Genomic DNA, 12,923 nt, shown 5'->3' with positions numbered 1-12,923 from the left:
TTAGTTTCTGAGAAATAGCGATAACAAACTTCAATTGTCAAAATCCAAGATGGCTGCCTGTCGGCCATGTTGTTTTCAGATTGGTCTCAAAATGCAATATGCATAACTAGGCACCAAGGGGAACCTAAATATGAAATTTGAGAAAGATCCCTTCAGTACTTTCTGAGAAATAGCGATAACAAGAATTGTTTACGGACGGAGGGACGGAGGGACGGACGGACGGACGGAGGGACGGACGGACGGACGGACGACGGACCACGGACGCAGGGCGATTTGAATAGCCCACCATCTGATGATGGTGGGCTAAAAATCTGGGCCTTGATAAAGCATGTCTGACGTTTTTGAACTCGAACCTATTTGATTCTTCAGCATGTTTCACTGGTGCTATGGGACAGCCACAGTGTGATGTTTGAGAGTGAAATGTACCTTGCCGGTTAACTCCAAATGTAAAGCCTTAAATAACAAAAAAATTGCCCACCACTCACTACTCTACTAGAACCTATCACACCATCATAGAGATGGGCCACAGTTAATTACTTGTTGTTTGGACCTGATCCTTTCAAAACTCAATTGTATTCAAAATAATTCTTAATATCCTACCAAGGTAAAAATTTTCATTTTCAAAAAGGGCAAAGCGATGTTGAAGTCCAAAAAGTAAGTAAAATTTCTTGTGGCTATTAAAAAAAATGTTGTTTTTTTTCAAAATGATATTTAAACAACTTGAAAACGCCTCAGCAAATTTTGTATACTAGGTAATTGTTTACTGCATTGATATAGAATATCCTCACTCTGTTGTTGTAGCAAACATATTCTAATATATATTCTGTGAGTGTAAATAACTTAACATAATCTGCTTAAAGAGCTACATCACTGATAATCTTTATGATCGATTGAAGACAAGAACAAGCTGTTGTATATTTTGATACATACATACTTTACATCAATTATTACCGCCCTCCTAAAGTTTGAGCTTCTAAATTATCTTTAAAATATAAAAAAAAAGATTTGAAATGGATTGAATGATTATAGAAATTACAGCCTTTAGAAATTCTATCCCGGTCCTGCTCTATTTATTTTTTAATGTAGAAATTCTATCGAGGTCCTGCTCTATTTATTTTTTAATGTAGAAATTCTATAGCAGTCCTGCTCTATTTATTTTTTAATGTAACTTTCTACATCTTTGCCATATAAGCAATCATTATGAGGATGTGTTTTTTTGTTTTTTCACCATTTCTCATTAACCCTTTCACCCCTACTGACCATATTGGACTTCAAATTATGAAAGAATGGTAGAGTCTACTCAAGTTTCTTAGGGTTGAAAGGGTTAAGATATATTTCTATACCGTTTTATGCATTTTTGTGAAAAACAGCGTAAACTGTAAGGGACATAGCATCTTTAAGTCAGAGTAATGTTTTTTTTGTCTGACTAACAGTCATCATTATAACTATTTTATTTAATAGCCTGATGAGTCTATGTTGAATTATTTCAACACCTGTTGGAATTCAGGATTTAATGAAATCTTCAAATGTCAACTGAAAACCCGCAACCAAAATTTTTTCTGTTACCTCCAAAATAATACATACATTGTCAGCGTCATTTCCGAAGCAATTACAAAAATATTTGATACAGATATACTTAATGTTTGAAGCGTATTCTAGATATTCACAGCTGTATCTCAAAAACACGGGGATAATTCTAATCTTATTCCAGTCTTTAGAATCTAAAACACTAAATCATTACTCTTCAGACGACTGCAATATTCAAACTAGCTCCTCACAGTATTAAGCTCCAAGTGTTCGACCACTATTTTGAAAAAAAAACTCATTAATGATTTCTATGAGGAAATGAGGAAGTTATGGTAGTTATTTATTTGAAAAATGGGTAAAGAAAATTTTGTTAGTTTTCAGGACTTCATTTTTTTTTTAGATATTGTACATTCTAGAGTGAATAAAACAACTGAGAGTATTATTTCCTTTAAAGCAGGGCTTTAGGTTTACATGCACATGTAAATATCTAATTCTGCACCTCTAAATGGATATAATAAGAAGCCAATCTGACAGAGATCTTGGTAAAACACAGTCCTTTACAAAATTAATTCAATAAACAAGAAGAAAAAAATCCAGAATTCTACACTTTAAACATTGTAAGGACTCGGATTACAAAGCTAAAACATTCTGGTGATGCAGATACAATGTTAAAACATTCTTGTGACACAGATTATATATGTAAAACGTTTAATGATATTAGTTCTGGAAAGCTTTATTTGGCTGCATTGCCTACCCCATCAACCCTAAATATACGCATTGGACCAGTCTACAGTCACTCTGGACCAGTCTATCGTGGCCTTTGGGGAATAACAGATATAAAATCACATTAATGTATATAATATAAAGCCAGCTTATTTCCATAAAAAATCAATTAAAAAATTGCACAAATTCACTTAAATTCATTCAAAAGCACAACATACTTGGAAACTACTAATTGACTAGTAAATAAAGTGAGTAAATAGCGGCGGGTTAGCATACTCCCAGCTTAAAGATGGAACAGGCTTTGTTCCTTGCCAGAAATGAGACATGTCTCGTATCAAGGTCATAAAAATGAGATACAGTCTTGTGTCTGGCAATACAAATACAACACATAGAGATTAATGGTCTCTAAAGATTTGTTCTTGGCCACAGAGACAAGGCAATTCATTAACTGACCACTGACACGATACAAGTCTTATCTCTGGTCACAGAGATAGTCTCCTGACCGGGTTTATACCCATACATCTCTAGGGCCACAAAACCTGCCTCTCGGCCAGTCACATGACGCTTTCTCACCTTCTCACAAGCCCTTTTAAATTCACTGTGACGTCACGCAACGTTATGATTGTCACACCTGTGTCTAGTATTAGAGACCTTTACACCTCGTACATTTAACTTTGAGTAGCCAGGAACCATGTTAGTCACTGCCATCCGATCTAGGACCATGACGCGATGACAACTTTCGTGATAACAGCGCCACATTCAGTGCCTTGTGTCAAAAGATCAGTCAGAATACAATTTAAAAAATTTGAAATTTGACTCTTGAAACTTTTTGAAATATTTTGACACAGTACTCACAAGTCTGAATAGCCATGCTAACAGGGTTCCATGCTAAAAAGCAAACTAGAAAATCCATATCATAATGTTTCATTCAAAACATTTCCCTGAATTTCGATGTCATTGAAATATTGTTGAAAAAAAAATACAATTTGCATACATATTAAATAAAATATCAGTACTCTGTACTGTGAAATTTTTAAATACAATTTTTATGTAAAAATTTTTAAACCATTAATATCACACAAATCACAATATTGATTACGCTGCTGCTAAGGTCATGTGATACCCATACTGTCATGTGACCTATACACACTCACACTCAAATCATGTGACAAGGCCATGTGACCATGATTGTATATAACAAACTGTATATAATACATTAATAGCACAATAATAGCACATAATCATATCTTACAAGTCTTAAGTTAAAAGGCATAAAAATATAATAGCACACATGATTGTTGACCTCTGACCTTCAACCTTTAGTTACTGACCTTTAACATCAAAATAACCACGGCAGAACACCACCAGCATTGCTATAGAACCAGCGAGAGATAGCAAAAAAGATTGCGGCTTTGTACAAATTATTTTTGCCACGACGGCCATACGTGTCGACTAAGTGTATGAGACCTTTACAAAACCAAAACGAATGCCGTTTTCGTTTTTGCCGTCCAAACGGTTGGAACAGTTGGACCGGTGTTGTTCGTTTATGAAATAAAGATGGACCTGGTGATTTTATATTGTTTTCAGACGAGCCTTGACAAAGACTTCCAAAGTCTGTATTAACCTTTTAAAGGTCTGTCTAGATATATGAGTGAAATATCACATTTAAAAAAATTACGGTTTGTCTGCATAAACGAACAGGCCCCAAATCTCTGTGGTGACAGCGTGAGGTGGGAATATTTTCCCCGTTAAGTTAGAATCACTCTATTATGCTGCAGTGAATTTTTGTTGACATCTTAACTTTAGCACTGGTTACTATGTATATATGCATTAGTAATCCTCTAGGAAGCATTTTGTTTACTCAGCATCACACATTGTAGCTGGATGAAGAGTTATCTCCCTGTGCTGTTTTTCCTTGGTCACCATGACAACTGCAGGAGGCCAGCCCCGCAGACCATAATAGTCCTGAGAATATTGACTGATGACCTTGACCTTTGTCTTTCCTGAGGTTTTGACCTTTATCAACCACTTAATATCAACCAGCCCTGAGTTTTTAACCTCTTGAACTCCGTGCTGACTAACTGTCCAATCAACATTAAAGCAAGCGATCACATGATTAAAATTTTCTCCATCACTGGAGCCTACATACTCATAACACCCTGTTATCTCACAAATACAACACAAGACAATGTTGTAACTTTTCCCACAAACTTCCACCAGAACAGAGAATGTTGAGCAGGTGACTAGCCATCTTCTATCAGTTCTGTGAGGAGATTTGACCTTTTGACCCTGCCTCAATATCAACCCGACATATCGGACACTTCTTGTTAGAGGTAAGCCATTGGTCGACACATTCGATGTGGAACAAGTGCATACATGGCAGGCGTCTACAACAGGAGAGTCAAAATGCAAGTTTACAGCTGAAATGGCTTAATTTCAATATACTACAAATAAAAATAAAAAGGTTTTCTCTTAAAAGTTAACACAAATGAACTGGTACTTAACAAAAATTACAAGATCCCTTGAATTGAATTTCTTGTATACTGTCTTGAAACAAAATACTTAAACTTATCAGACATCTGGCTCCTCAAATTCACTTCACACAAAATCGTAAAACTTACCGGACATCTCTGCCCCCAAATTCACTTCACACAAAACCCTGAAACTTACCGGACATCTCTGCCTCCTCAAATTCACTTCACACAAAAGTCCTAACACTTACCGGACATCTTCTGCCTACTCAATTTCACTTCACACAAAACCCTAAAAACTTACCGGACATCTTCTGCCTCCTCGAATTCACTTAGACAGATGGTACACTTCTCAGGCTGTTCATCATCTCCGTCCGCATCTCGCTTGATCTGAAATGAAATTTGTATTTAAACCACAACTGTAGGTCCTAGTACTGTAAACGTTGAAATTTATACGAGGGGGGATTTACGCTAATTACGCGGACTCCTTTTGTTCACGAAAAATCACCCACGCATATTATTTTGATATAAATTTGCGTAATCTTGAACTGCAAGCAAAAGTGGATCGACGCGAAAATTATCAGAGGAGATAATTATCAGTATACATGATCAGGGGAGATAACTATCAGTATACAGGATCAGGGGAGATAACTATCAGTATACATGATCAGGGGAGATAACTATCAGTATACAGGATCAGGGGAGATAACTATCAGTATACAGGATCAGGGGAGATAACTATCAGTATACTTACCCTGTGATACTTATGAGGCAGCGTATTCTGCTCAATGACTTCCTTCGTTGCTCCACGATTAATATTTCCTAGTCTTTCCTCCAGACTTAAAAATTCCTGTAAACAACGACATTTAATTGAACATTTCAATAGATATGTTTCGAATATCTAAAATAATAATCTGAAGAAATTTAACGGAAATTTTAATGAAAATTAATCTACACCATTTTTCTTTGCTCTGAAAGGTTTTTGGTTTGTTTGTTTTTGTTTAACGTCCTATTAACAGCCAGGGTCATTTAAGGACGTGCCAGGTCTTGGAGGTGGAGGAAAGCCGGAGTACCCGGAGAAAAACCACCGGCCTACGGTCAGTTCCTGGCAACTGCCCCACGTAGGTTACGAACTCGCAACCCAGTAATGGAGGGCTAGTGATAAAGTGTCGGTACACCTTAACCACTCGGCCACCGTGGCCCCGCTCTGAAAGGTCCACATACATAAAACACTGTCTACTTGTGAACGCTGATACATTTTTTTTCATCATTTTAAACTGCTACATTCTTTAAAAGTTTGACCTTACTGTACATGTGAACTTTTGACCTAACTGTGACCTGCGGCCAGGTTTTCACCTATATTCTTACCTCATACATTGGCCTATGATGTAACATCATCCTGCCAAGTCTCATTTGCATGTTTCTATGGAAACCTGGGATTGGACCAGGGAATGAAAACTGATGTATACTGGGTCCTTGTGACTGAAAGTAAAAGTCATATTATAATGATACCTACATATAATGTGTCCAAACATGATTGTTAGCTTAGTTGTTTATATCCTAATCAGTGTATGAAAGTATACCGTATAGCGGGAAATTTTATCGGTCATAAAATTTGGCGATTTCGTCATGAAAATTGAAAGTTAAATTTTGGCGGGTTAAAATTTAGCGATTTCCCTTAAATCTAAGGTTTTAATTTGGCGTTAAGTATAAATATTACCTACAGGTATTTCTCTCGGTACAACTACGACAGGAAATTCAAATCTTTATCTTCGGATCACCAACACATAGTGTATATGATATATTGTGCTAATAAATAGATATAGCTTAGAAACACAAATGACGAAGGAAGACAACTTTTTGACTCGTGCCCTGACCGGGCCTCGAACTCACGATCTACGGCACCCAATCGCCTAGCCAGAAATATCCGCAGCAAGTATATATAGATAATAATGTTATGTCCATACATCCAATCCATGTTGATTAAGTGTGTTGTGTATTATCGATCCTTTGTCTCGAAAGCGGAAACTATTACCAAAACAAGAGATCCCAGAGGGATCTTGGCGCCCACCATTGAATGATCTTCATAAGTTCCATGTCAGATTGATCTTTTATCTACTTTTCCCTTCATTTTACTAATCTGTGCAAATTGAGACATCCCTCCAGTACTTTTCAAACAAGGGAATCCTAGCTATATAAGAAATTTGAGATTTAACGATTATGGCTGTTTGTTTGCCAGGTTGTTTTGAGGACAGACTGGTCCAAAAATGCAATACAAGGGACCAAGGGAAACCTACTTATGAAATTTGAGCAAGATCCATTCAGTACTTTGAGAAATAGAGATAACAAACTTCAATTGTCAAAATCCAAGATGGCGGTCTGTCGGCCATATTGTTTTCCAATTGATCTCAAAATGCAATCAGCATAAAGAGGCACCAAGGGGAACCTCCATATGAAATTTGAGAAAGATCCCTTCAGTACTTTCTCAGAAATAGCGATAACAAACTTCAATTGTCAAAATCCAAGATGGCTGCCTGTCGGCCATACTGTTTTCCAATTGATCTCAAAATGCAATAAGCATAAAGAGGCACCAAGGGGAACCTCCATATGAAATTTGAGAAAGATCCCTTCAGTACTTTCTCAGAAATAGCGATAACAAACTTCAATTGTCAAAATCCAAGACGGCTGCCTGTCGGCCATGTTATTTTCAGATTGGTCTCAAAATGCAATATGCATAACTAGGCACCAAGGGAAACTTACATATGAAATTTGAGAAAGATCCCTAAAATACTTTCTCAGAAATAGTGATAACAAACTTCAATTGTCAAAATCCAAGATGGCTGCCTGTCGGCCATGTTGTTTTCAGATTGGTCTCAAAACGCAATATGCATAACTAGGCACCAAGGGAAACTTACATATGAAATTTGAGAAAGATCCCTTCAGTACTTTCTCAGAAATAGTGATAACAAACTTCATTTGTCAAAATCCAAGATGGCTGCCTGTCGGCCATGTTGTTTTCAGATTGGTTTCAAATCCCAATATGCATAACTAGGCACCAAGGGAAACCTACATATAAAATTTCAGAAAGATCCATTCAGTACTTTCTCAGAAATAGTGATAACAAACTTCAATTGTCAAAAACCAAGATGGCTGCCTGTCGGCCATGTTATTTTCCGATTGGTCTCAAAACGCAATATGCATAACTAGGCACCAAGAGGTACCTTCATATGAAATTTGAGAAAGATCCCTTCAGTACTTTCTCAGAAATAGCGATAACAAACTTCAATTGTCAAAATCCAAGATGGCTGCCTGTCAGCCATGTTGTTTTCAGATTGGTCTCAAATCGCAATATGCATAACTAGGCACCAAGGGGAACCTGCATATGAAATTTGAGAAAGATCCCTTCAGTACTTTCTCAGAAATAGCGATAACAAACTTCAATTGTCAAAATCCAAGATGGCTGCCTGTCGGCCATGTTGTTATCCGATTGGTCTCAAAACGCAATATGCATAACTAGGCACCAAGAGGAACCTCCATATGAAATTTGAGAAAGATCCCTTCAGTACTTTCTCAGAAATAGCGATAACAAACTTCAATTGTCAAAATCCAAGATGGCTGCCTGTCGGCCATGTTGTTTTCCGATTGGTCTCAAAACGCAATATGCATAACTAGGCACCAAGGGGAACCTACATATGAAATTTGAGAAAGATCCCTTCAGTACTTTCTCAGAAATAGCGATAACAAGAATTGTTTACGGACGGAGGGACGGACGGAGGGACGGACGGACGGACGGAGGGACGGACGGACGACGGACCACGGACGCAGGGCGATTTGAATAGCCCACCATCTGATGATGGTGGGCTAAAAATTCAGACAAACACATATATAGATTTGTCAAATTAGTGTTTACATGAGTATGTGTACAAGCCACAGACAAAAAGAATTTAATCAACCGTAAGATATCGCCATGGTCATCTATTGTATGATATGTATACGTACAGGTAAGTTCAACAAAATCTACAGGTAAAGTGTTAACATCAGTTCATTGAATTGTATAGGGTAGATGGCTTTGTTTTCACAAAAAATAATTATGATGCGATATATGTCATATTTGTATCGTGAGTAGTTGTTCACTAGCTATTCGTATTACATGTACCTATCGGTATTTTGGCCGACAGTTGCCAAGCAACAACCAACGTTACGCACCATTCGTTATTCTCTTGAGTTATCATAGGTAAATGGCGGTTGGAACGGAAACTATTCGCATCTTTTTATTTGGCAGTGTTAAAATTTGACGGGTTAAATTTTGGCGATCTTGATATCGACCCACCAAATTAAAGCCCCGCTAAAATTTCCCGCTATACGGTATATGAAAATTCCTTAGACAATTGGTCTACAGAAAATTGAAATCCCATAGCCCAAGTCATTTTTCCATAGACCCATTTTGTAAACATCTTGTTGAAAGTAGCATATAATTATGTCACGAAAATGCTTGTATCTTCCAGTTCATACTCAATTAAAGGTTTGAAGCCAATAATGCACTGCTTTCGGTAGAAAACATTTGGATTGTAAGCTCTGATTTCTTATGATGGTTTGTCAGAAAACATAGGAATGTTGTTTACATGAATCATATTGTATATGTCAGGACTCAAACTTTTGATAGCCATCCGGGCCAACACATAGAAATTTTACATAGACCGGCTAGGTTTTCTATAGCATCGGGCCATCGAACCACCTTTACTTTCGAACACTGCCCAAAACACAACATTAAGATGTGGGGTCTCCCTGTAGTAGCTGGTGGATACCATACTGATTAAAATACAGAAGATTGGTAACATCATAGTCAGATCAACAAAGGTCTTGGCCAAGGATACAGACAGAACAGCACAAGCTGGTCCATGACCTCCGCTTCTATTAGAAACACAAACCACCCTCTGGAGGGATCAAACACTCACCTCAGACTACATTACAATTGTCTGATGTTATACTGACTGAGCCATCGTGGTCCCCTACCAAACATTGTCTGATGTCATACTGACTGAGCCATCGTTGTCCCCTACCATACATTGTCTGATGTCATACTGACTGAGCCATCGTGGTCCCCTACCAAACATTGTCTGATGTCATACTGACTGAGCCATCGTGGTCCCCTACCAAACATTGTCTGATGTTATACTGACTGAGCCATCAGGGTCCCCTACCAAACATTGTCTGATGTTATACTGACTGAGCCATCGTGGTCCCCTACCAAACATTGTCTGATGTCATACTGACTGAGCCATCGTTGTCCCCTACCATACATTGTCTGATGTCATACTGACTGAGCCATCGTGGTCCCCTACCAAACATTGTCTGATGTCATACTGACTGACCCATCGTGGTCCCCTACCAAACATTGTCTGATGTTATACTGACTGAGCCATCATGGTCCCCTACCAAACATTGTCTGATGTTATACTGACTGAACCATCATGGTCCCCTACCAAACATTGTCTGATGTTATACTGACTGAGCCATCATGGTCCCCTACCAAACATTGTCTGATGTTATACTGACTGAGCCATCGTGGTTCCCTACCAAACATTGTCTGATGTCATACTGACTGAGCCATCGTGGTCCCCTACCAAACATTGTCTGATGTCATACTGACTGAGCCATCATGGTCCCCTACCAAACATTGTCTGATGTTATACTGACTGAGCCATCGTGGTCCCCTACCAAACATTGTCTGATGTTATACCGACTGAACCATCGTGGTCCCCTACCAAACATTGTCTGATGTCATACTGACTGAACCATCATGGTCCCCTACCAAACATTGTCTGATGTTATACTGACTGAGCCATCGTGGTCCCCTACCAAACATTGTCTGATGTCATACTGACTGAGCCATCGTTGTCCCCTACCATACATTGTCTGATGTCATACTGACTGAGCCATCGTGGTCCCCTACCAAACATTGTCTGATGTTATACTGAATGAGCCATCGTGGTCCCCTACCAAACATTGTCTGATGTTATACTGACTGAGCCATCGTGGTTCCCTACCAAACATTGTCTGATGTCATACCGACTGAGCCATCGTGGTCCCCTACCAAACATTGTCTGATGTCATACTGACTGAGCCATCATGGTCCCCTACCAAACATTGTCTGATGTTATACTGACTGAGCCATCGTGGTCCCCTACCAAACATTGTCTGATGTCATACTGACTGAGCCATCATGGTCCCCTACCAAACATTGTCTGATGTTATACCGACTGAACCATCGTGGTTCCCTACCAAACATTGTCTGATGTCATACTGACTGAACCATCGTGGTCCCCTACCAAACATTGTCTGATGTCATACTGACTGAACCATCATGGTCCCCTACCAAACATTGTCTGATGTTATACCGACTGAACCATCGTGGTTCCCTACCAAACATTGTCTGATGTTATACTGACTGGGCCATCGTGGTCCCCTACCAAACATTGTCTGATGTTATACTGAGTGAGCCATCGTGGTCCCCTACCAAACATTGTCTGATGTTATACCGACTGAACCATCATGGTCCCCTACCAAACATTGTCTGATGTTATACTGACTGAGCCATCGTGGTTCCCTACCAAACATTGTCTGATGTTATACTGACTGAACCATCATGGTCCCCTACCAAACATTGTCTGATGTTATACTGACTGAACCATCGTGGTCCCCTACCAAACATTGTCTGATGTCATACTGACTGAGCCATCGTGGTCCCCTACCAAACATTGTCTGATGTTATACCGACTGAACTATCGTGGTCCCCTACCAAACATTGTCTGATGTCATACTGACTGAACCATCATGGTCCCCTACCAAACATTGTCTGATGTTATACTGACTGAACCATCGTGGTCCCCTACCAAACATTGTCTGATGTTATACTGACTGAACCATCATGGTCCCCTACCAAACATTGTCTGATGTCATACTGACTGAACCATCATGGTCCCCTACCAAACATTGTCTGATGTTATACTGACTGAACCATCGTGGTCCCCTACCAAACATTGTCTGATGTCATACCGACTGAACCATCGTGGTCCCCTACCAAACATTGTCTGATGTTATACCGACTGAACCATCGTGGTTCCCTACCAAACATTGTCTGATGTCATACTGACTGAACCATCATGGTCCCCTACCAAACATTGTCTGATGTTATACCGACTGAACCATCATGGTCCCCTACCAAACATTGTCTGATGTCATACTGACTGAACCATCGTGGTCCCCTACCAAACATTGTCTGATGTTATACCGACTGAACCATCGTGGTTCCCTACCAAACATTGTCTGATGTTATACTGACTGGGCCATCGTGGTCCCCTACCAAACATTGTCTGATGTCATACTGACTGAGCCATCATGGTCCCCTACCAAACATTGTCTGATGTTATACTGACTGAGCCATCGTGGTCCCCTACCAAACATTGTCTGATGTTATACTGAGTGAGCCATCGTGGTCCCCTACCAAACATTGTCTGATGTCATACTGACTGAGCCATCGTGGTCCCCTACCAAACATTGTCTGATGTTATACTGACTGGGCCATCGTGGTCCCCTACCAAACATTGTCTGATGTTATACTGACTGAGCCATCGTGGTCCCCTACCAAACATTGTCTGATGTTATACTGACTGAACCATCATGGTCCCCTACCAAACATTGTCTGATGTTATACCGACTGAACCATCATGGTCCCCTACCAAACATTGTCTGATGTTATACTGACTGAGCCATCGTGGTCCCCTACCAAACATTGTCTGATGTTATACCGACTGAACCATCGTGGTCCCCTACCAAACATTGTCTGATGTCATACTGACTGAACCATCATGGTCCCCTACCAAACATTGTCTGATGTCATACTGACTGAACCATCATGGTCCCCTACCAAACATTGTCTGATGTTATACTGACTGAACCATCGTGGTCCCCTACCAAACATTGTCTGATGTCATACCGACTGAACCATCGTGGTCCCCTACCAAACATTGTTGAGCATCGAACTAGGACATATAATATTTCCTAATCTTTAACATTCACAGACTTGAAACATCTTCCCAACTAACATGACAATTTCAAGACCTCCATTGAATTATTACAACATTTACAAAAAATTTCAGGATGTGTTTAAAATTTGAAGGGGGGGCCTTTTCCTTTGGTATG

General features: G+C 39.3%; 1 protein-coding gene across 1 annotated transcript; it reads right to left on the bottom strand.

Annotated features, from left to right (window-relative positions):
- Positions 1–1,219: 1,219 nt before the first annotated feature.
- On the bottom strand, positions 1,220–6,210 carry LOC117315418 (E3 ubiquitin-protein ligase RNF165-like). The gene is made up of 4 exons (XM_033869601.1): positions 6,090–6,210; positions 5,476–5,571; positions 5,026–5,111; positions 1,220–4,637 (listed from the first exon to the last, which is right to left on the bottom strand). Exons 1-4 carry the CDS (start codon positions 6,138–6,140, stop codon positions 4,508–4,510), a joined length of 363 nt encoding a protein of 120 aa, XP_033725492.1. The 5' UTR covers positions 6,141–6,210; the 3' UTR covers positions 1,220–4,507.
- Between the last annotated feature and the right edge of the window lie 6,713 nt (positions 6,211–12,923).

The sequence above is a fragment of the Pecten maximus genome, chromosome 17 (genome assembly GCF_902652985.1).
Source record: "Pecten maximus chromosome 17, xPecMax1.1, whole genome shotgun sequence".
Classification (NCBI taxonomy): Eukaryota; Metazoa; Mollusca; class Bivalvia; order Pectinida; family Pectinidae; genus Pecten; species Pecten maximus.
Note: the sequence above shows the minus strand (reverse complement) of the source record. Positions and strands in the feature narration are given on the sequence as shown.